This window comes from Carlito syrichta, unplaced genomic scaffold (assembly GCF_000164805.1).
Source record: "Carlito syrichta isolate Samal-C Ts95f unplaced genomic scaffold, Tarsius_syrichta-2.0.1 Scaffold169141, whole genome shotgun sequence".
Lineage (NCBI taxonomy): Eukaryota > Metazoa > Chordata > Mammalia > Primates > Tarsiidae > Carlito > Carlito syrichta.
The window spans coordinates 16,288-41,777 of NW_007113237.1; the positions used below are offsets into that span (position 1 = coordinate 16,288).

The window sequence follows — 25,490 nt, forward strand, 5'->3', positions numbered from 1 at the left end:
CTCCCAGCTCAGCAGGAGCAAGGGATCTGACTCGCAGACACCACGTCACAGCAGACAGACAGAGGGCTCTTCCATCTTAATGTCACCTAGTCGTGTGTATTATAACCAAGCCTACCAGGAGAGTCTGTTACAGGCAAGCGTGACAGCTTAAGTGTGTGCGTTTCCAGGACAGCTGGTCTCTACATACAGAAATGGTGCTGGAGTGTGAGTTTATAAATATAAAAGGATGAGAACTTTGAGAACTCCTGCACTAACAGCAAAGCCTTGGGGAATGGTTTACATTCACAGCTGCAATGGAATGATGTCCAGAATGTCTTCAGTGTGTGAAGAAAATAGCTCTTTACATAAGAATTCAAGAGCTTGTGGGCTTCCACTGGCCAGTGAGATGTGGGCATAAAATGAGTGCGTCCTCAGCAGGAGACAGGACGCACAGTGGGGCTGGGTTGTGCCAACTGTGACAGGTGTGGGCATCTGATAGACAGCAGCAAGTGCAGGTGTTGGTCTTGACAGCGCCTAGGTTTTATTATACTTAAATAGGAAGGAATTTCTGTGTATAACACCGAAGGAAGAATCCAGATGTTAGGAAACTGCAGAAATTAAGCTCTCGTGTCAATTCTTAGAATGCTGGGGTCAGATAAACCTTTTACAGTAACGGTGAGGTCATTAGGGCTTGTGTCAATAGAAAGTCGAGCTGCCTCAATATGGAAATAAATTCTGACAAACAATAAAAAGGGAAACAGAAAAGCAGAGCGAAGCCCCCACACAGATAGGAAGAGGCCTGTGCCCCTTGTCTGTCCACCAGACTCTCTCGACACAGTGACCCCTTTTGCAGTCCTCCCTTGGTGCCAGGTGGGTGCCCTGCACTCTCTGGAAAGGCTGTGGCCGCATGGCCTCAGGAGGCCAGCTTGCAGTAGCTGGGTGGGGAAAGCTTGCGCCGCAGGTACTTGAGTACGTAGAGCGGGAGGCAGCTGACCACGGTGATGGCTGACACTTTCCACAGGAAGGTCACAGTGGTGATAAAGGCCACATCTGTTGGAGGGAAGCAGAGGAAGGTATCGGAGCCACCCCAGAAGGCTTGGCCCTCAGGCACATAGCCTCAGACCCCAGCAGACCCCAAATGTCTCTGGGTGCCAGCTGCACAGCGTCCCTGCGACAAGATGCAGGCCCAGCTCTCACTGTAGGTGTCCTGACTGCAGGACTGTTTTACCTGAGTATCATGTGATGAGTTCTTCTTTTAACAGTATAGAGGAAACCAAAGTATCAGAGAGAGACTGCAGATGCCTGACATCCCCAGATGCCACTTGGAGGGTAGACAGTGCTTGCGGCAGGGCTAGGACACACAGTAGTGCTGCTCACAGTGCTGTCTGGGAGGGAATGCCAGAAAGTGGAACTTCCATGACCTGTCTGGACGAGCTAGGCTACTTTTTTTTTTTTAAGGCAGAGCTGGCTTTACTGGGGCCGTGGACAACAGAGGTCAGCTGGCAGTGCCTCCTACAACACAAGCACTCACATTGGTCTGTTCTTCAATGCTCATCAGCCTGGGATCCCTCCGAGCCACTCCACAGATGAACCTGCTGACCCCCTATGACAAAGGTGTGCTGGTGGAGACTGGCCAAGGATGTTCATCTTGAGAGGCCTGTGAGAACCTGACATGTCTAGAGCCCACGTCTGCATACAGTGGAAGCCCTTCAGGTTATAACCCCAAAGTGTTCTCCAGGAGCCCAGTCATGAAAACTTAAAAGGCAGGCATGTTTGAAGGCCATGTGTCCACTCAGGAGCCACACACTTAAGAGGCTGGCCAGCGGCACTCAGCCCATCACAGGTGGGAAAGGCCACAGTCAGCAGCTTATCATGTCAGAGAATTGCTGAGAAACAGGGAGAGTGAGGAGGATTTTCTTCCTATTAGTTAAGGCTCTTTTATCAATATTGTTTTGCTAAATTTCTGTATGTTTGAAAGAGATGGTAACTTCACCTACCTAAGAAAGCTCCAAAAGATACTCTGCCTATACCTGTTCCAAAACAAAACAGGAATAAAGAAAATAAAGGACAGATTAAAGGAGATGTCAAGATATTCCAAGAGGTTAGCTAATGAGTAAGAAATTCACTAAGAAGCAATAAAAATGGCAGCATGAGGTGCATTTGTAGCTGTGGTCTCAACCCCTTCATGTTGCTGCCTGTTACCATGTGACTTTTTAAACATAACTGAAATACAGTTATTAACTTACTGTCACTGAAAAGCATATCGCCAGATGCTCCCCTGGGCTCCAGATCTAGAGATATCTGAGGGGAAGCTCAGAGCACACTGCTAGAATGCCTGTGCAATCTGGGTGTACAGGAGTCCTGCATGCAGTTCTCACATGTACATAAACATGGCTCTGCTGATCTGCATGCCATCCCTAATGGAGAGGGGTTCCCTCCAGTCTATAGAGGAGACAATGAGTTGGGTGTGCCCTGCCTGAGCCACAACCTGTGCTCGTCTCTGCAGATTACATTTACAAAGTTGACTTTGTACTTGCTCCCACAGCACACAACTAAGGTGCTACACTTGCAGGAGGTTCCCATTGCAGGGCTGTGCTGAGTTCGGTGCATGTTGTCAAATGGGGATGACGCGCTATTAACACGAAATGTTTAAGTGCATGAACTCACAACTACACGGGAACGTAAATTCTAAATGCCATTCTCAAACAGAAGTAGCAGGATACTATAATTTGAACACAACCATTTCTTAGGAGCCACAGGTACTTTTTTTGTGAGTGTTTCTTCACTAGCAGGAGCTTTAATGTTTTTCCTTCCTCTAGGTTCTCCAGGAGTGAACCCTTGTGGTCTCATGAGAGGCTAGCGTGGTGGTTTGTGTTTACTTCCTGCAGGCCACATTTCAGGTACCCACAGAGTGCTCTATACTCAGATCCCTTGTACAGATCAGCAGGTGAATGACCTACAAGTCAACAGCGTCTCCATCATGACAAGGGGTGACAGGAACAGGCAGGGCCTTGGCCATGACAATGAAGACAATGCTTGGGCTGCCATGGGTGGAGACTGGCAGGGACGCAGCCTCCCTGTTTGGACATCTGGGAAATTGCCCCCAGCCAGGGAGAACATTGCCTCAGTGCTGACCAGCAACTCTGGAATCATGTTTTTCGTATGCAGTGTGGATGCAGTGACTATCTGTTTCCACACTTTTGCGTGGGCACCAGGAGATCCTGGTCTGGCCCAGCACTGAGCCACATCAGACTTAACACTCAAGATTCTCAGGTCTGACCTCCCGCCAGTCTCACCTGAGCACGTCCTTTCTCTTTTCTCTGCCCTGATCTCAAAAACCTCGAGGGAGTCACATGTTCCATTAGCCACATTGGTCAGTTATGGTATGACAGGGACAGGACTGATGACACAGTTTTTGGCATTCTCAAACTCTGGTTGGAAAATGCATCCAATATATAGGAAAGAAGAGGGATGAGCTGATGTGACAATGCAGGTCAGAGCCCCACCTTCTGTGACATGTGTGGGGTGGGAACACTGACTCAGAGTAAACCAACACTGGGTTCATCTCCAAAGCTTACTCCTTTCAGGGAGAGCAGCTGTGATGAAAGGTGTGGCGACTCCCAGGAGCCAGGGGCTCTGGGAAGGACTGGCACATGAGGGCCCACAACCACCTGGCTGCTGTGAGGGAGGAAGAGGGCGGCTGCTCAATCAAATCTGGCACAGCACACGGCACATGCAGCACCCCACTCTAGGAAAAGGAGGTTTGGGGAGGCCGAACCACTTTCTGGAGGCCACCTGAAGGACACCTGTGGGGCTGGATTGGGAAATGTGTGAGAAATACTCCCAGCAATGGAGTCCCAGGGAAGGACACACGTTCAGGAGCATGGAGCACAGACCTTGGGCCCAGAGCTCCCAGGGTGCCTGGAGTGCTGCAGTCGGGTTGCTGGTGAGGTGGTCATAAGCCCTGCACACAGTGACCCCTGAGTAGAGGCGAGGAGAGCAGAGGCGAGGAGAGCAGAGGCGAGGAGAGCAGAGGCGAGGAGAGCAGAGGCGAGGAGAGCAGAGCCTCTGAGTCCAAGGGGCAAGAAGCAACAGAACGTGTGGCTCAGTGCTGGGCCCATCTCCACGGTGCTCCTCCTCAGATCATGTGGCAGCTTCAGTTATGGACAAATGATAAGCAGTACAGCCTGTGTGGGAAGAATTCCTGGGAATACACTCAACTATACACCCAACTATAATATCTTTTACAAGCCAAGATGGTAAAAATCTTAACCTTATAAATTATTGCAAGGAGTTTGATCTTTCCATGAAAATAAGCTTTTCTGTTGTGAAATGTTCTGATACGGGTTTGATTGTGATCTGTACCTTAAGACAGTGTACTACGCAGTAACCATACAAAGTTTTAAAAAACTACCAGACAGGGATTCAAAACAGAATTCCAGGGCAACTTACCAAAATACTCATTGAGAAAAGCCAGCGAGGCCACGTAGCAGCCTAGGCTGAGAAACTCGGCCACCACCATCAGCCAGTGCCATGTGCGCACGGTCAGTGCCACCATGAGCAGCTCAGTGAGGACCAGTGCTGTAAAGGAGATGGCCACCACGTGCACGAACTCGGACTCGAACAGCACCAGGGCCCCATACATGAGGATGCCACCTGGAAAACAGTAAGGCCTATGCACATCGGCTGGAGGTTATGTGATAATGTCAGGGGAGCGCGTGAGGCAGTGGGATGACACCTGGGCCCAGGCTACATGCTGACACACAGGTATTCAAACTCAGGACCACAGATGGAATAAGATGTGGCACTAGCTAGACCAGTTAGAAGTGTCAAGTAGAGGCTTACGAACTTTTTGATATCTGGAGGGAAAGCCAGGTCTCAACTTCAATTAAATAATCGTGCATCTCAAGCACTGTATCTGATCTATCTGTTAATTACACTTTCAACAATCTCCCATTGATCTGAACACTAAATAAAAAGGGTTAATGACTTCTCATTACATAATCCAGATTTCTCAAAGTCCCACTTTTGTACTATAAAGAAAGCTGTTGTTCAGGACACAATGTGATAAGTGCCTGTGAAAATTTTTCTAGATTAAAATGAAATTTAATTAAAAATAGGTCAGTTTTGAGGTGACAAGTGTTAGTAGAAAAACAAAACAAACCAATCCATTTTGCTGGAATATCAATTTATAAAATAGAAAGCAATAATAAACTGCAGATGCAATTTTAAGCTGTTGGAATTGAATCTGGAGGTGAAAACACTATTGCTAAAAGAAGACCCAAACATTTCTTTAGTTCAGTAAAATCAGGGCCCGCCTTACCTTGGTAAATACTGATTAACACCCAGATGAGGAAGGTCTTAAAGGACAAGGATCTCCCCTAGGGTAAACAGGGGAAGAGCTGTTAGCGGAGCAGAACATGCCTGACTCATGGTAAGGGTCAGGGTCCCTCCCTAGGGACCGAGGGACTGTGAGTCCCTGAGTCTCACCACGTCCCTCCCAGCCTCTGCCCACCCATGTGTGTGGGATCCTCTCACGCCACAACCTGTGGGAGCTGTGGTATCACAAGTGTCTATGGAAGCATCTCAGGTGGCGGTCTGACGCTCTCTCTGGTGTGATCTGCGGTGATGGTTAAGCCACAGGTGTAGGCTCCCTGGTACCCAGGTAACCCAGGAGTTGGTGGATATAAACAAACACTGTAATGAACTAGGGGATAAAGAGTCTCTTGGCAACAAAAATAATCTCTCCTTTCACTTTATTTCTTGGGAACAAATATTCCTATATTTACTTTTTAGTTTCTTCAGATCAAAAAATACAAAAGGTGACATCTCTTCAGTAAGGATGGCCTGTCCCAACTGAAGTAAAAACTCATCCTTTAAATCCTTCCTGGAAAAGTTGTCATGTCAGTACACTCTGTATAGATGGAATGGGTTCTTGTGCAACAACCTTCACTATGTAAACTTTAGGTTGTTAGGGACAGCTTGAGGTAGGAGGGTTCAGGCCCACAAGCTCATGGCCCAGCCACATTCCTGAGGTACCTACAGTCCAAGAAGGGAGATTGAGTCACTGATCAACTGCACTTACTTGTAGGTGCTAAAGGCTTCCCCAAGGTGATCACATCAGGAGGACTGTCACCAGTGACTGTGAGAACAGCCCAGGTAAGACCCCTACAGATCCTTGTGACTGCCTGTGAGGATGGCCTGGGTGAGACTACCCCCCCCCCGGGGGGGGCTTCATCTCTGTGAGGACAGCCTGGTGAGACCCCCACAGGGCCTCGTCTCTACCTGTGAGAACAGCCCAGATGAGACCCCACAGGGCCTCTGCGTGTGAAGATGGCCCGGGTGAGACACCCTCACAGGGCCTCGTCTCTGCCTGTGAGGACAGCCTGGGTGAGCCCCCCCCGCCCCGCAGAGCCTTGTCTCTACCTCTGAGAACAGCTTGGGTGAGACAACCCCCGTCTATCCAGATCACTCTTTAGCTGGTATGTCTGCATGTGTTTTCTCATATGATGTTGCATCTCAGTTGCACAGGGTAGATATTTTTTCCATTTTGTGATACATGGTGGCTTCCTCAAGTTCATGCTGCAGGTAGCAGCACTGAGATGTGGGACCAATCAGAGCCTGACATTCTGTATTTGATTTGGGGTTCCCCACCCATGAAAGAGACTCTTGGACAGAGTGCAGATGGGCAGCTCTCAGAGTCAGGAGGCTATTTAAAGAGGCTCAAAAGAAGGGCAGACTCAAAGAGGCTCCAAGGAGACAGCAGGGATGTGGGAAGACGTGGGCATGCAGTTAGAGTATGAATCCGTATCTACCTCGAGCCTGCTGATGCCTTTCAGACACAGACATGCAGCATTGCAGGAAGGTGTGCTGAGAGAGGAGCTGTGGCCATATTCCTATGGAGTCTTGCTAAAGGCAGATTATGAATTATAATTCTAGGTGCAGTTTAATTATAAAAGACAGTTATGGGGACGGATTTAAATATTTTTCTCGGTGACAAGTTTCAAGTGTGTGAAGATGCTGACTAAGCCCAAGTCCTTACCACATGTAAGTATGAAAAGTAAGATTTAGACATATCATAACTTATTAAAAGGCAATACTAATTTTAAAAAGGCAGAAAGCTTTTAACTTCAACAGTTGCATGTTGTAAATAAATCCTCTAAGTACATATTTCCCAAGTACATTTTTTTGAATAATAGTGGATGTTTGGCCTTTGGTCATAAAATTCATCTGGAATTAGAGTATGTGGCTAATTTTTTTTTTTTTTTTTTTTGAGTTGGAGTTCTCACCCTGTCGCCCAGGCTGGAGTGCAGTGGCATGCTCACAGCCACTGCAGCCTTGACCTGCTGGGCTCAGGTGATCCTCCAGTATCAACCTTCCAAGTAGATGGAAATACAGGCATGTGCCACCATGCCCAGCTAATTTTTTTATTTATTGTAGAGATGAGGTTTCACCAAATTGCTCAGACTGGGCTCAGGCAATCCTCTTACCTTGGCCTCCCAAAGTACTGGGATTATAGGCATGAGCCACGGCACCTGGCCATATGTGGGTAATTTTATTTGAAAACTTTAAAAATAAATTTAACTTTTTTGACACAAGAAATAAGAAGTTTACTCTATAGTTCGACTTGCTGAAATGTGTTCAACTTTAAGTCAAGAGACTCATGGGGTGTCTATGCCATTTCTCTTGCTAGGAATATAGGCATGTCAAAAGGCGCCATGTTCCAATAGCACTCAGGCCTGCACACATGTGAATGTGCCTGTGTCCAAGCAGACTGCAGATTAGCAAACCACATACTCAGTGGGATGGCTGCAAAAGCCACCAGTAAGATAAGTAATTAGATTAACACATGTACCTTGCTCCTGGATGCTCATGACTGACTCCCACACTTTAGCTTTGAGATAAAACCTCACAATATTTGATGGTACAAACATATTCTTTATAGAAGCTACTTCTGTGTCATGGGTTCACACTATTTGTGTCCTTTCCTGGGCCCTGGGCCTTTTCAGCTGGTTTTGAGAGGAAGAATGTGTCATTCTGACTGATGGTTATCACATGCACTCATTACTGCCATCTCTGTACAACTGCATGTGGCCTGAGGAACAGGCTTAGGACCAGAGCCTGTTCTGCAGCAGTGCTGCCTGCCACAAGCCTTTCCAGTGTCCCTGGGGTCACTACGTAGCTGTGTGCCTCAGTTTCCTCTTCTGCAACACAGAAGTGATAACAGGTGGTACACATGAATTATGTGAAACGTGCTTGATATGCACAATACCAGAAATAGTGTGTTCAATAAATGCTACTGTTATATTTACCTATTAAAACTACAGACTTCAGAAAGTACAGTTCTGTTATATATCAGCCAAAAGCGTAAAGAATAAAATCAAACAAATTTTAGGGAAAGAGTAATCCCCGAGGTCATGTGAGTAGCCAAATGCCACACTGCAACGACTACGTGGAGTACATGTGGTGGGGCGGATCTGATGGCACCTGGGCCACTTGCCATGGGTGCTCACGCCAGCCACTCAGGACTGCCAGGACTCCCACTCCTTGCGTCTGGAAGCACTTCTCTCATTGTTTTATTATCCCAGCCTACTCCTTAACTTACTTTTTGTGTTTCTTACTAAAACAACAAAAAATTGTCTTCGCCATAGTCCCACAATTAAAATCATTTTGGGTGAGTCTGGAGTAGAAAGACCACATAGGCAAGTAAAAGATGAGAAAAAAATGCAATGAAAACATGCAAGAACAACTCTTCTGAACAGAGGTATGTGGATGCGCACAGCAGTGTTCAGGAAAGAAACTTGTGACAGCCTGGCTGGAGTGGAGAGTGCGGAGGAACTGGGCTTCCTGCCCACAGAGCATGTTTTACTTGGTCAGAAGAAAATTCGAAGGATGGAATACACTGGCATGAGGGGGTGGGTCAGTCAGCAAATGGGCCAGGAAGCAAATTCTCCTGCTCCCTGAGCCTCCCTCTATGGTCACTCTTAATTCTCGTATCAGTGGTTTGAAATTATGGTTATGGATTTCTTGAAGGTCTCATCCTTTTTTTTTTTTTTTGAGTTGGAGTCTCACTCTGTCACCCAGACTGGAGTGCAGTGGCTGCTCCCGGCCACCGCAGCCTCGACCTGCTGGGCTCCGGCGATCCTTCCACCTCAGCCTTCCGAGTAGCCGGAATTACAGGCGTGCGCTACCACACCCGGCTAATTTTTGATTTTATTGTAGAGATGAGGTCTCGCCTGCCCCAGCGGGTCTCGAACCCGCGGGCTCAGGCAATCCACTCACTTCAGCCTCCCAAAGACGCGGGATTACAGGCTGAGCTATCGAGCCCGGCTCATCCCTTTATTCTTAAATGGATAAACTCAATCTTGCTGTTAAGTGCAATTCTCAGAATAGACAATGAGCTTGACGTATTGCTGGACAGAGCACATGTGACTGGGCTGAACATGGCTATGGACAGATGTGAGCTCGCAGGAGATCCTGCTCCTAGGCTGAGTGCATCCAGGTGGGGCCAGGAGAAGATTGTGCTGTCTAAAATTTTACTGCATAGGAAGGACGACCCTGTGGCCGCAAAGGACACAACTCAGAAGTCTTCTCAACCTTGGCTTTTCTTTGTAAGCAATTTTGTTTGGGGTCACTTTGGACATGCAGAAGGGCTGCCAGAGCAGACCCCAGCCCTCACCAGCTGCACCAGCCTTGCACAGGTGATAGTGCACAGCCACAATAGCAACCCTGAGAAACGACATGGCCCAGTGCCGAGTGCACGGTTCAGATGCCCCCAGTTTTCCTGTTCAGTGCTCCACACAGGACTCCATGCTGCCCAGAGGCTCCTGACGTCTGGCTGGTGCCTCAGTCTTCCCTTGTCTTTAATGACCAGAATGCTTTTCAAAACTGCAGGTCAGTGACTTGGTAGAATGCCCTGACTCAGGTCTGTCTCATGTCCCAGTGACAGGAGGGGGGATGCGTGTCCTTGTAGAGACCTGTGTTTGGAGGCATTTACTGGTTGCATCACTATGTGACCACTTGCCTGAGATGCCAGCTGTGGACGTCCACTGTTACATGACTGAGTATTTTGTCCCTTTGTAATTATTAAGCAGCTTGGGAAGACATTTGCAGACAAGGCACACAGCTGGACTGTCTTCACAGTCTGGTCCCAAGTTGAGTGTCCTGGGAATCTCACAATAGCAGTCACTGCTGTGGAGTGATGACAGGCTCCTCTGCCCCTCGTTCCTTTACTTTATAAACAGAATCCCTTAATAAGGAAGTCTCCTCTCTATACCACTACTGACCTAGGGACGTTTATTGTATGCTTTGGTTCTAATGTGCCAACATTGCTATTTACTGCTCCCATGAGGTGGATCTCATGCCAGGTAGCTTACGTCACTGCCGTCCTCATCACTGTTGGCTCCTGTTGGGCAGGTCCTCCCTTGCTACCTTCCCAGAAGCTTATCTGGCATCATCCCTGCTGCAGCAGGAGTCAAGCCCTTCTCCTAGGAGCCTGTTTCCACTGCGGAGAGGGCTCAGGGTCTCCTGATGGAGGTCTGGATTCCACCTATGTACCCTGCTGTGGGGCCCTGCATCTAGCTACTCAGCGGACTGACCGAGGACATGTGTGTATTTACTAAGCCATGCTCACATCTGTTCATATTTTTATCTCACAAAACTCATAAGCCCCAACTAACAGCAACTACAAACCAGCCTATTCTCTCTGAGTTCCACGTCAGAGGGAGACCCTGGGTCTCACCAACTATGTGCACTGCCTGCAGTGAGACACACAACCAATTAAGCCGAGGAGGCGTGTGCCTTCTTCTTGTCCTTGGCTTCAGAGAAGGCCCACAGTTCATGCTTCTCCCCAGGCCACTGGACAGGTCTGCTCCTCCCACCCCTCCTACTCCTCCCACAGCCCGCATTCCTCTCCCCAGACCTCACACTGACCACAAAATGGCCAGGTGTCTACACCACCTTGCCCAGCACTGCCTCAGCTACACCCTGGATTACCCTAACCCTCTGACAACCACAGATGGACCTCTGCCCTACGGTTCTGCACAGCCCAGCTATCAGGAGATGGAATCATTCAAACTTTCCAGTCTGGCTTCTTCTGCACAGTTAAGTGCATAATGCACGTAAGCTCTGTCAGCGTTGTGTGAGTCAGTGGTTCTGCTTCCTACTGTTGAGCACAAGCCAATGCCTGACCACCGACCCACAGGCTGTCTACCTCACTAGGCCATCCACCTCTACTGGAATGGCTGTCTACGCACAGGTCATCCACTTTCACTGGGCCATCCACCTTAACTGGGCTGTCCACCTCCACTGGGATGGTAGTCTACCTGTGGGCCGTCCACCTCCACACAGATACCTATCCATCTACTGGCAGAAGGATACTGGGTTGCCTTCAGGTTTTGGCAATTATGACAAAATGCCGTGAACGTGTACAGGATTTTGTGTGAACATAAGTTTTCATTTCTCTTGGGTAAATATCTAGGAATAGGATTCCTGGGGCATAGGGTAAACGTATGTTTAACTTTAAGAAACTTTCCAAACTGTTTTCAAAATGGCTGCTCCATTCTGCATTCCCACCAGCAATGAGTGTTGCTCTATATCCTCACAGTTTTTGGTTTTGCCAATGTTTTAGATCTGGCCATTCTAATACTTACAGGTATGCAGTGGGATCTCATTATTGTTTTACTTTGCAGTTCCCTAATGAAAAATAATGTTGAGCATTTTTCATATGCACTTTGCTATCTGTACATCCTCTTTGGTATGGTGCCAATCTCTTTTACCCATTTAAAAAAATCAGGTTGTTTTCTTATTTAATTTTGAGGGATCTTTATATATTATGGATACAAGTCCTTTGTCAGAAACGTGACTTGCAAACATTTCTTCCCAGTCTGGGGATTTTTTTCATTTTTAAAAACAAGAATATTTACTGAGCAAAATTTTTAAATTATCATTTATCATTTTTTTCACTTATGAATCATGCTTTTGACCTCCCGTCTAAACACTCTTCTCCTAAGGCAAGGTCAAGTACATTTTCCCAGTGTTTTCCTCTAGAAGGCAAATGGCTTTATAACCAGGTTGGAGGTCTATGGGGGTGAATTTTCACATGTGTGTGAGGAGCATCTGAGGCCCTATGCTGCTGGGGGTAACCACAGCATCACTTGTTGACACAGCCCTCCCCACCCGACTCCTTTTCATGTCTGTTGAAGATCATCTGACACACTTGAGTCTATTTCTGGACTCTCTGTTCTGTTTTACTGATCTCTGTGTCTACCCTTTGCTGATAAACATTGCCTAATTGATTTTTGATTTACAGGTGGGTGGCATGTCTCTCAACTTTTCTCTTTCTCTAAATTGTTTGGTAGTTCTAGTTCCCTTGCCTTTCTATATGAATTTTAGAATCAGCTCACTAATATTCAACAACACAGTCTCCTGATCCTTTTAACATTTTTCTCACTGGTGTTTTCTACTTTTCAGTACACAGAATAGAACCTGCGCATATCTTGTTAAAGTTATAACTTTCAGTGTTTTATTTTTTGTATTATAAATGGTGCTTTTATTTTTCAACTCAATTATTCATTGCTAGTACAGAGAATTATAAATGATTTTAAAAATGTTTTCCTTGTATCTTGAAACTTTATTAAATTTACTGGTTTAGGAGGGTGTGTGTGTGTGCGTGTGTATGTATGTGTGTCAGGGTCTCACTCTGTCACCTTGGCTAGAGTACAGTGGTGCAATCACTACTCATTGTAGCCTTGAACTCCCTGGCTCAAGTGATCCTTCTGCCTCAGCCTCCCGAGTAGCTGGAAATATAGGTGTGTGCTACCATGCCCGGCTGATTATTATTATTATTATTTGTAGAGATGGAGTCTTGCTATGTTCCTCAGGCTGGACTTGAACTCTTGGCCTCAAGTGATCTTCCCACTTCAGCCTCCCATGGTGCTAGAATTACAGGTGTTGGCCACTGTACCTGGCGGGTGTGTATGTGTGTGTGTGTGTCTGTATTCCTTGGAACTTTCTACATAGACTATTATAGCATCTGCAAACAGAAATTTTTATTTACTCCTTTCTAATCTCTGTGTTTTAAATTCCTTATTACCTTATTCAGTATTATTTTTAAAAATTATAAGGATACTAATATATATTTCATTCATAAAATAATTTTGAGAATATTCTACAGAAAATAAAAAAAATTATGAAATAATCCTAATAGTTCAAAGCCTAATGATTTCAAGGATTTTTATGGAAGATTATGATATTACCTTCTTGATGTCTTTATAATTAGCATAACTACAAACCAAAAGTCTCTGTAGTTAGCTAGTAAGATAAGACTATGAATTGGTAACTAAGTTCACAGCCATCGTTTGAGATATTTCAGGACCACATAAACTGGCTCAGTTGAACACAGGTTACTTACTTATCCTGATCCCTGGATCTCAGACTAAAGTAGCTTTCTAAAAGGTCACAGACTACTCAAGATAAATAAAGACACCTGCAAAGTTAGAGTGCCATGATCATGTCAGTTTCTTGTCTTACTGGCAGTATCCAGAAAATTAAGTGACTAAACTCATCATGAGTAAAATTTAATAATTCAAAGCAGAACTTCAGTTTCAAAAGAGGAACAACAAAATATTATTGTTACAAATATACCACTTTAGTCTATAGGGAAAAAGAATTATCTAGTTTTAGGAAAAAGAATAAAGTCTTGCCTCTTAGTTTAATGGACTCATTCACTGCCTTGTTCATTAATAAAATATTTGCTGAACTTAAACTATGTCCAAGTATGGTTCAGGTCACAGAAACAACAGCAAAAAATGTTTACATTCAGGATTGGCTGATCTCATTAGAATGATCAGTCAGATTTATAATGCATCTTTTAGAGTAAAAAGACTGGTTGTCAAAACACATTAAAAACAGGATCTTTCAATTTAGAGTCTGGCACTTTCCTCTCTGTTGTGCAGGGGTGTGTGCCCTGCTTCTCTCTGAAGATATTTTATGGATTTCTGTGACCTTCGATTTGTGATTCAAGACCTACCGGCTAACAGACTCATTGGACAAGGCCTCACATTCAGTCCGCGATTTACTTTATGCTGCTGTCCCAGGCCCCTGACTAACTCTCACTCCCCACGACTCACATCTTCCTTTCTTGACGAAGACGCCGCTCGCTAAGAGCAGGGCTGTAGCCTGAGCCTCCACAAGCCCCTTGCACCTTCCATACTGGTGGATACCACTGACGTGGCAGGCTCTAGCTGCGCCAATTATTAGAGGATGATACAAGGTGCTGCTGGTAGACTACCTGGCCAGTGTTCAGAAGCAACAGGAAGTGTACAACAGTTCTCTAGCTTCAATGAGAAAAAAAATAACTACATTTTAGTATACATGCTGCTGAAGCAAGCACTGAAACAACTAAATTGATTTACCAACTTCAGTAGCTCACTACTTTAGTGTGACTTTATTTTCAAAGGATTTGAAATGTATTAGACTTTTAAACAAATGGATACTACACAGATAAAAAGTAAAGATTTTTGGACCTTGAAGAAAAGGAGCTTAGGGAAAATGAGTGACTGTTCTTGTCAAGGAAATGTAGGAATGGTGTCCTGACTTTAGGATACTGAAATATTCTCAATTGTTGATCACCTTAACCAAATGGAAATGCAACACTTAACAAGATACAACTCAGAGTTGAACACAACATACCCTCATGTGTAAATTGATCACTTACAGATTCCATGGCGATAGAGATAACCAGCTCCCTTGTTAGACACTCGTGAGCCAGAAACATCTCATAACTAGAGTGATTTAGGTATTCATAAAAAAAGATGCTGGTAGGTACAGTCCAAATCCTTGCAAACAGTAAACATACTACAGCCTCACCTCCAGCAGCTGGTGAAGGTGGCCTTGGTGTTATGGTCTCACTGACAAGTTTCTCTTAACCTGAGGGTCTTGCAGGGCCAGCCAGGGGTGACAAGTCCTACAGTGCCCTTCACTTTGCTTGGATACCAATTTCCTAGGGTTAAGGGTAGCTCATCTAGGCTTATATCCTTACAGGAGAAGCTTGTTTCCCTTATGTTTGTAAGGTAGCAGTATTTTAGTCTCTGGAAATGAAATACAAAGCTCCCAGCTTCCTGTGATTTTGGATCTTTGATCCTACCCTCCTGTACTTTTAGCACAATGATTTCATCTCCTTAGGATACAAAACCAGTCTTTCTTCTGGTTACAATACATGTAATTTGGGATAATATCTCCCAGTAGTCACAAAGATAGTACCATCAAGATAATAATGCCTGATAGCTATATTTTATTTTATACTACATTGGTGAACTAGATTTATTTGTCCTGATTATAAAAAAGTAATGGGCATTTTGATTTTTTCAAAGAAACCTAACATCTTTATTTCATCAAATCCTTACAATAACACCATAAAATCCAAGTTAACTTGACTACCCCAGCATCTGTCCAGCTAGTTAGTGGTTAGCTGGATAACTGTCTGTCAGTCAGTCAGTGGTGGGCTAGTCCAATCACTGGTTCCTTTAATGACTAATCCAACTCTTTCTTCACTATGCCAAACAGATATAGCTTTAAAAATCTGAGTTGATTATTCTAGATTATCAATTATAAACCTAAATAGAATTGAGGGCTAGTGGGTTTTGTTCTCAGTGTTGGCTCAGAAAAAGCTAGGCTTGTGGGAAATTCTGAAGCCACCATGATTTGTATCTAAAGAGAAAAGCTTTCTTTCTTTTGCCCTGTGTTCTAGTATTTTCTATGCTTTCATAAAATAAAAATGATAAACTCAAACCTCCTTTAGGAATATTTTAATCTTTTTTTTTTTTTGAGTTGGAGTCTCACTCTGTCGCCCAGACTGGAGTGCAGTGGCCACTCCCAGCCACTGCAACCTCGACCTGCTGGGCTCCAGCGATCCTTTCGCCTCAGCCTTCCAAGTAGCTAGAACTACAGGTGCACACTACCACGCCTGGCTAATTTTTTGATTTATTGTAGAGATGAGGTCTCGCCAAGTTGCCCAGGTGGTTCGAACCCGTAGGCTCAGGCAATCCACTCACCTCAGCCTCCCAAGGCACGGGATTACAGGCTAAGCCACCGAGCCCGGCTAGGAATATTTTAATCTTAACTGAGCAAAAATTTAAGTCAAGTGAAGGAATCTTTTGTGTAGTTTGAGGGGTTAATGAAAATTTCTGGGGGTGGATATTCTGCCTTAGTAGTATCACTGCAAGAATAGTTAAAGGTCTTAGGGAAAGAAACGTGTCGTTGGTCATTTATCAGACAGAATTCTGAAATCCACAACTAGAAAGAGATTTCTATGAATCACAGATTTCTAGTTTGAGAATGCTACATTCTGTGCAAATGAACAGGAAGCTGGGCCCACAGTGGCGCAACAATGCTACCCAGGTGAAACCACAGCTAACATGCATCCTTTATTCACAAATTACAAAATGAGCTCTTCTCAGACATTTGGGAAGCTCAGTCATCTATTTGCAAAATTCATAAAAGTTCCACAAATAGTTTACTGCATCTTTTAAAATTCTAATTTTATGTATGATATTAGAAACTTATTGTAAATATTTGTTAAGTTTTTCCCTTGGGATATTTTCCCTCTTTTGAAATTTAACTCAAAGGAAAAATGCCAAAAATAATTGGAAGACACACACACAAAAGCCTTGGAATGCCTCACAACTGACCTATTTTCTCACTCTTATAAAATGCCAGGGGTGTGTGCTGACTGTGTGCATGGACGGCCTGCCTTGGCCCCTACCTTGGTGAGGTCCTTGTATAGCTCTGGATAAAGCATCGCCACCTCTGGCTTCACATCTTGATCCAGCACTAAAGAGAACACTGGGAACATGGTGTATATAGTTGCATACCTTAAAAACCAAGAAGAAAGTTAAATCAATCTGAGAAACTTTGACAATATGACTATGAACATATCTCTAAGATAAGAGGTCAAAGTGTCAAGAAAAAAACAAACAAAAAATACTCCACAAAAACCAAAAAAATATGTTGGCAACCAAGTAGGATTATGTCTGAAAACTGAGTATTTATCCCATAGTACAATAATATGTTCTATATGCCACAATGACTATAGATAGTAAAAACTTAAAAAAAAATTTTATTACATCTTTAAAGCTGTGATCATCACAGACTCACATGCAGTTAGTTGTCAGGAACAACAGAGAGATGTCCTTTATCCAGTTTTGCTCACTGGTGACATCTTTAAAAAATATAGAATCTCACCACCAGAACGCACACCGACACATCACTACAGAACACCTGTCACATGAAGGTCTCATCTGCGGCCCTTCATGGCCTCAACCATTTCCCTTCCACCCCATCCTCCCAGAATAACTAAATATAGAGTGTTCTGCATCTCTATATTTTGTTATTCAAGAATGCTGTAAAAATGGAATTATACAGAAGGTAGCCTTTGGGGACTGGCTCTTTCTACTCTGCACAACTCCCTGGGGATTCACCTAGGCTGTTGCCAGGTCAGTAGTTCCTTTTTCTATGCTGTTGAGTATTTCGTGGTGTATGGATGAGCCAGTTTAACTATTATTCATTCATTAAAACACATCTGGTTAGTGCCAATTTTTATTACAAATAAAACTGCTATAAACATTCATTGCAGATTTTTGGTGAGAATTCATTTATTCTGGGCAGAAGTGCCAGCTAGGGTAGTGTGCCCAGGAGCAGAGGGGCTAAGTCACACAGTAGTAGTAGGTTCAGTTTTCTGAGAAATTGCTAAAACACTTCCCAGGCTGCAGGATTTACATCTACATCATAATGCCAAGGGACATTGTCCATGGCCCTTCATCACCGTCTACCTGTCTGCCCTTCTGGCAGGCTTGCAGTGGCTCTTCATGGTGTTTAACCTGCCCTGATGGCCAACGACATGGAGATCTCCTCACACGTCCCTGAGTGGACCACCTCTTTGCATCTGTGTTCATTTCCTAGTCGATGGGCTTTTGATGGCTGATTTTGAAATTCCTCATGCACTGTGGACATGTGCCTTGCAAGTGTCTCCTCTTCATTATCCAAAGGCTGTCAGTCTGTGCGACGCTTCCCTCACAGCACATGGCTCCTTCCAACAGCCAGTTCTGGGGAGGAACCAGCGGCTGAGTTGTTCCCCAGCATGATTGTGCTCTCTGGCTGCTCTCAAGGTATCTCTTTGTCTTTGGTTTTTGTCACTTTGATTATGATGTGCCTTGGCACGGATTTCTTTGAATTTGCTCTGTTAGGGGTTTGCTGACCTCATAAAAATCTGTAAGTTTACATCTTTTGCCCAACTCGGGAAGTTTTCAGCCAGTATGACTTCAAGTACTCTCTCAGCCCTGCGTCCCTCCTCTCCTTCTGCAACTGTGTTGTCTTCTTGCATGTCCCTGAGGCTCTGATCATTTTTTCGGTCTCGCCTCTGTTGTTCAGATTGAGTACTTTCCATTTTTCTATTCTCCAGTTTACTGAGTCCTTCCTCTGTCCCCTCCATTCTGTTGTTGAGCCTGTTCATGGCAAATTTTGTTTTGGTTACTTTTCATTCCTAAAACCTCCATTTGGTTCTGCTTAGAGTCTTCCATTTTTCTGTTGAGATGTTCCAGGTTTTTACTTGTCCCCAGTGTATCTGTTGCTGCTCATTAGAGCACTGACATAACTGTGTCACACTCTAGTCAGGGAATCCTAATACCTCTGGCGTTTCAGGGTCAGCCTCTACCCATGGCCTCTCCATTCCCTTTAAAGCCTTCCTGGTTCCTGGTATGGTGAGCAACTTCTGACTGAACTGGGAAATTCTGTATCATGTAGGAGACTCTGGGTCATTCTCAAGCGTCCTGACACGGCTCTGGTGGGGAAGGGTGCTGCCCCTTGTTGAACTGGGAACTTCTGGCTAATTTAAGTTTTGAACTCCCACTTGTAGGTAGTAGAAATATATAAAATATCAACATTTAGTGCTGTAAATCACAACTTATGGCTTTGGTCAGAAAAACATAGTTCATTAAGCTTTATTAAAAGAAGTTAGAAGTCATTTTAGTTTCTAGGGCAGAATATACAAACTAAACCAATTTTGTTGACTCTCCACGGCCTGTGCAAGCAGGTGGGGGTGGGCATAGCTTTCCCCTGGCATCTGACTAGAGTAGCATGAGTATCGTCTATAAGTGTGTTTTCCTGGGCCCTTCCTGATCCTTAGGAGAAAAGGAGCAGGCTTTTGTTGGGCCTTTTTATTTCTGTGCCCAGTGGTATTTCCAGATTGCTGGTTCATAAGATCCAAATGTGGAAACCCTGGGGGCTCACAGCAGGCCACTCCTCAGAGCCTGAGGGTCCTGTATGGTTTGCCTCTCCCTCTTCTGGAGCCTTCTCCTATGTGTGATCCAGGGTTTTTATTTGTACTTTGCAGAGGGAATCAGGAAGCACATATGTAATCCATCTTCCTGGGAGTGAAACAGGGTTGCTTTTTTCAAAATAATTTTCTCCTATAAAAAAAGTGTTCGAGTTGGAAAAATGATCTAGTGGCAGCCTTGTGACATGTGGACACCTAGAGGCTAGTTCTGTGTTAATATGACTGGGATTCCACAGTCACTAAATGCAGGCTGCTCTATGTTTTAAACTACTGTGGACTCTATGTGAAACATTCTCTTCAACGAAGGAACTCTTCAGTCTGTTTTCTGATTTCTTGGTGGATTATTCAGGGGCAGAAATCTTACACTAAGTATCTACATGCTCAGAATACTTTATCTACAAACAACTTTTCATTTCTTTATCAGGTTATACCTGTGTAACACTGTTATACTTTCTTCCAAATCTGTAATTACTTTTGTTAATTTTGTTTAAACAATTCCCACTCCGCTTAGAATTTAGGAACTTAACAGGGCCAAATAATTCACGAAGAGCCAGCACTATGGAAGACAGAGGGGTCATCCCCTTGTGATGCCTGCTGATGTGAGAATAAGTTCCCGTGTAACAAAGGCACAAGATCACTCAGTCATTCAGCCTGTGAGTCACTGATAGTGCCTGGAAGGATCACATGCAGTCACTATTTTTGTATAGTGTACTGATGAGAACTCTTGTCTTTATTTATACCATTTTTCTATCTTTTCAACCTTTTCAATAAAATTACTACACCCTCTTTTCACAGATTCCCTCTCTCGAGGTGTAACTTTCATTGTGCAGTCTGATGAGTTCTGACAAGTGCTACATAACCTCCACCAGGATCATGGTATAGAGCACGCCCTATCCAGGAAGGGAAGGCCCCCATGACCCAGGGACAGGTGGGGGGCCTGCCTCCTGGTGCTACTGCAAGAATCCTGTATAAATGGGACTTACACCAAGTCCCGTATCCATGGGATCATGTAGCATGAACCCTTTTTGTCTAGCTGCTTTCTCTGGGCATGGTGTGTTTGAGCTCCCCCTACCACTATGCATGTCCTCTGCTCTGTCTGTCCTGCTGAGTGGCAGGTCACTGTATGGATATAACATGATGTGTTCTTCTACCCAGCAGCTCATGAACACTTGGGTTTTTCTAGTCTTTGCTTAACATAAACCTGTGAAGGCCCTGTTGGAGTCTAGGTGTAGATATGGGTGTTTTCATTTCTCCTGGTAGACACTGAGAAGCAGGATTGTTGGGCTGTCTGGTAGGTGTATGGTAGATTTTACAACTGTTTCTTGGAGTAGATCACATTCTACCTTCCCACCAGCAACACAGACCAGCATGGCATCCCTCTGCTGACACCAGTGGGAGTGGGACGGGGGCAACAGTCTTCCCGACTCACTGTGGTTTAAACATGTATTTCCTGACAATGAATGACGTTGTGAGATATATGTACTGAAAACATTTCCTCCACATCTGGCTTTTTATTTGATTAATACTGTCTTTAGAAGAGCAAAAACTTAATTTTCATGAAGTTCATCTTGTCAGTATTTTTCTTTGTCCCACATTTTGTGTCCAGGAAATCTTGGCCTGCCAAAGGTGTCAAGGTTCTGACTGTTTTAGAGTTGTTTCCCTCCTCCAAGGTATCGCCATTCCTACTGCCTCTCATTCAGTATCTGCATAAAGCATGTGTGTCTTATCCTGTTTTCCACTCAACAGGATTAGAGGATGAACCTGTTTCCTATTATGCTGGAGGCGTGCAATCCCTAGGCCCTCTGTGGGACTCACAGGTCTGTCCCTGCAGGAGCCGAGAACTGTCTCTGAATGTCACTCCCCCTCTAGAGAGCTTGGTGAAGACATGAACTGCTATAACAAGCAACTCTCAGTCTCTCCATCTGAGTCACTCACAGGCATACAAGGAAGATCCACACACAAGGAAAATCCACACCCGGGATGCCTGTGTGGCGTGTCACTAGAGTGAGTGCTGCCCAGGTGGCTGCTGATGTCTCTGGGGTGATACCACTCCAGCTGAGATGGAGCCTCCAGAGGTGTTCTCGTGGGCCCTGAGGGTGAGCACGCTGCCCAGGCATGTCTCAGCCTGATTCGTTGGAGGTCACAGTATGTCTCTAGGAGGAGCTGTGGCCAGTGGCACCCAGGAGAACTTGCCTGTCCTCGTGGGGCTTGCGGGGAGCAGGACGCAAACCTGCAACACAGTACCACAGCCTAGAGGCACACCATGGAGCTGGGGACTCCGGGACAAGCAAGGCCACAGGGACAACTGGTAGTGCTCCAGGCCAGGGAAGAAGCATCATGTGCAAGGCCAGAGGAGAGAGAAAACCTGAAGACCAGAAAGAGAGAAGGAAAGCAGAAGTCCGAGAGCCAGCGCCAGCACATGGCAGTGGGACAAGTCTGTGCTCCTGGGAGGCTGCAGCTGCAGGAATGATGGGGACATTCCCTGGTGACTTCGCCTTAGGAAGCAGGTAACTTAAGGGGTCTCCCATGTTTAAGGGAAACTTAACACAGGCACAGACTGACACTTCCCTGTATTTTGCTAAAATATTAGGAATTCATGGGAGTCGGGCACTGTCAGGTGAAATGGCATCTAGAATGCAGATGTATGTAAGCAACACTCCAGGGAAAGAGGTCCCAGAGGAAGGCTGGATACATTGGGGATAGGCGGTTGCGTGAGTGGTCAGCATAGCAGCACCTGGAGTCAACCTGCATGCACTCAGGCCTAGGTTTTGCCTCCCTCAAATGAGCTCCTGAGCTGCCTGGGTCTCCCTCTCATCTCTCACACACAAAGAGGGTGAATGCATGTTTAGGCCGGGAGCACCAATGTGACAGACCATCCCATCAGGGCATTTTCGAGGCTATGTGGGATGGCCCAGGTCAAGGAGAGCACGAGCTCTGCTAAGGTGGGGAAGGGAGCAGCTGGAAGAAGCTTTACCTACTGCCACACAAGCAGTTACCTTATTTTCACTTCTAGGCAAGACCATGAAGGATGAGGAAGAGAAACTCCACTCCATTCTCAGAAGTTGCCATTGTGCAGCTTTGGTAGGAAAATGACTTTCATTACAGACTACACACCAGCCACACCTGAGATATCCTTTCTAAGATGCCCGAGTGGGTATCTTTGTATTGCGTGTGTGTGTTTTTTATTTTCTGTAGAGACAGTATCATGTCGTGTTGTCCAGGCCTGTCTTGAACTCCTGACCTCAAGTGATCCTCCAGCCTCGGCCTCCCAAAGTGCTAGAATTATAGGCATGAGCCACTGTGCACACTATGTCATGTCCAAGTTCAAAGAAATGTCCAGTGCTTTCTTTCTTTGTCCTTGCCTGACCATACTCCAGGCACAGCAAGGGGCAACTTTGGGAGGGCCCACCTGTGGCTGCTCAAGCCTGCTCCTGGCTTTGTCACCTTTTGCCACGGGCCCTGGCAAATAATCTCAGAACTCACATACTCCTGACCTATGTTATGACTTCCCTATGAAAACAAAGTCTACTGAGATGGATACCCATCTCAAGAGGAGCAAGCCTGTAGGTGCTATCCTGAAGTTCACCCAAGTCAAATATTTTCTTTCACATCAGGATTATTGGTTCTAGACAGTGTATAAAGAATGACTGAGAAACAATATTCTCTACATGTTTCTCCAAGAGTTCTCTCCAGCAATGCCACTAGGTACTGTAAAACAGGGACTGTCACTTACCCCACCATGAGGAATCCCTGGTACAGAGGAACAGATGCAAAGTAGAAGACTGAAGAGAACACAGCCTGGAGAGAAGACACCACAGGTCACAAAGCAGCAACTGCCATTCTCCTGATACTGTCCTGCATTTGGGCCTCTAGAGGGCCTTGCTACTAATGGCTCAACAAAATACAGATCCAGTAAAACCAGGCACCCGTGCCCTGCTGTGATACTGCTGTCACAGTCTTCCCATGCCCCGTGCAGGGGCCTGTGCCCAGAGGCTTCAGTACCTGCATGGTGGAGATGATAAGGCCCCTGTGCATGACAAACTGCCCAAGCGCTGCAGACCTCTTGTAGCTGTTCCTCCCATGCACCATGAGCAGTCGGCCCAGATGCCTGAACTGGGTGATGGAGAAGTCGGCTGCCAGTGAGGCCTGCTTCCCCTCCTGAAAGACAAGCACAGGTGCCTTTCAAATCCCTGCAGACACTGGAAATCCTGCCCCAAAAGTCGGGTTTTAGAACTCAGTCTAAACCTAAAAAAGATGGAGGTTCTCTGTGCACAGCTGTGAAAGCTTTGGCTGACCACTGGAGACAATGCCTTTGTTCGCAGGCCCAGCCTGGGTGACAGGGCAGGAGGAGCTGCCACACCTGCCCAAGGTACGTCCCAGGCACTATAGAGGCACTGGCTTCTGCATTCTGTGGGTATCACAGGTGTTGGGTGAAGACATGCAGCACGCGCTGGCCTGGAGACTGCTTGATCTTGGATTTTTTTCAAGGTAATCCTCTAAACTTCCATTTTCTCACATTAAAAAAAAAATCAACTTCTGTTTCACACAGTTGTTGTAAGGTATTACAAAAGAAAGCCAAGGAAAAAGCCAAACTTGAGAAGCGCTGGTTTTCTGGGTATGTTTTTATTTCAGTGACTATGGAGAAAGAGATAGGAACACAAGGAAGGCTGGCATGGAAGACAAAAGCAGACCCCAGCCTGGTAAACCCAGAAACAAGGCACCCCAACAGAGATATCATGTGACACAGGCGAGGTGCACTGCAGGCACCATGGAGGTGCAGCAAAGTTGGCAAGAGGACCTGGTGACATCTGAATTGAACCTCTGAGAACAGGTGGCTGGAAGTGACAGCTTCCTGCATGCCACTCCAGAAACAACAGTGTTGTTGATGGCCCAGCACCACATACTTTGGCTATCACCTGAGTTTCACAAAGATTGAATACACTGGCTGGGAGACAAGGATGCTGACCTATTCACCTCTTACTCAGGGGGTGGCTCTTCAGTGTGTACTGAGTGTGAGTTGAGTGCATGCATTGACTGCCAGGTCCTGACTATATATGTATTGGTAGGTGTACAAAGACCACCAGGTGCTGACTATATATGACAGGCTTGCGTGGACTACCGGGTGCTGACTATATATGTGTACTGACTGCCAGGTGCTGATCATATATATATTGATGGGAATGTGCTGAACACCGGGAGCTGACTATATACATGTAGATGGGTGTATGCTGACCACCAAGTCCTGACTATATTCATGTTGATGGGTGTGCACTGACTGTCCAGGTCCTGACTACTTATGTGTTGATGGGGTACACTCACCACCAGATGCTGACTACATACATGTTGATGGGATGCACTGACAGCCAGGTGCTGACTGCATATGTTTTTATGGATGTGCACTGGACACCAGGTCCTGACTACATATCTGTTGATAGGGTGTGCTGACCACCAGGTGTTAACTATATACATGTTGATGCAAATGCACTGACCAACATATGTGTTAGTGGACATGTGCAGACTACCCAGGTGCTGACTACATGCATGTGCTAACTGCCCACGTCAGGACTACATATGTGTTGGTGGACATGTGCAGATCACCCAGGTGCTGACTACATGCAAGTGCTGACTGCCCACGTCCTGACTACATGTGTTGATGGGACCACCAGATGCTGACTACATTGTGTTGATGGGTATGCACTGACTGCCAGGTGCTGACTACATACATGTTGATGGGTGTGCACTGGCTGCCAGGTGCTGACCACATAAATGTTGATAGGAATGCGCTGGCCACTAGGTGCTTCACATGTGTTGACAGGAATGTGCTGACTGCCCAGGTCCTGACTACATATGTGTTGATGGGCATACATTTACTGCCCAGGTGCTGACTACATACATGTTGATGGGAGTGTGCAGACCACAGATGTGCTCAGTGTGTACTGACAGAAGGACAAACCTACCTTTCCTTCAATCCCAATTCCACAGTCTGCTGCCTGAATCATGCTCACATCATTTCCTCCATCACCTGGGAAGCATGAAAAGTTGTAAATTAAACATACCATCTATCCATGGTCATATGTTTTTCTTTTTTCCCACTAGAGGTTGTTTTTAGGAATTTCTAATAATGTAGATGAAGCCCATCTAGTTTTAGACAGGGAGCAGAACTTTGCCTATGAAGGTCTGA

At 45.5% G+C, this 25,490-nt stretch overlaps 1 protein-coding gene across 1 annotated transcript in view; it reads right to left on the minus strand.

Annotated features, from left to right (window-relative positions):
- Positions 1-497: 497 nt before the first annotated feature.
- Positions 498-25,490, minus strand: part of LOC103252630 (probable phospholipid-transporting ATPase IIB) — a 57,681-nt gene continuing 32,688 nt past the window's right edge. Inside the window, exons 8-14 of the mRNA XM_008051221.1 lie at positions 25,267-25,331; positions 23,312-23,467; positions 23,043-23,107; positions 16,742-16,850; positions 5,303-5,360; positions 4,432-4,635; positions 498-1,029 (exon numbers count right to left, since the gene is read on the minus strand). Coding sequence (XP_008049412.1) covers positions 893-1,029; positions 4,432-4,635; positions 5,303-5,360; positions 16,742-16,850; positions 23,043-23,107; positions 23,312-23,467; positions 25,267-25,331 — 794 coding nt within the window. The 3' untranslated portion in view covers positions 498-892. The remainder of the gene's footprint in view (positions 1,030-4,431; positions 4,636-5,302; positions 5,361-16,741; positions 16,851-23,042; positions 23,108-23,311; positions 23,468-25,266; positions 25,332-25,490) is intronic.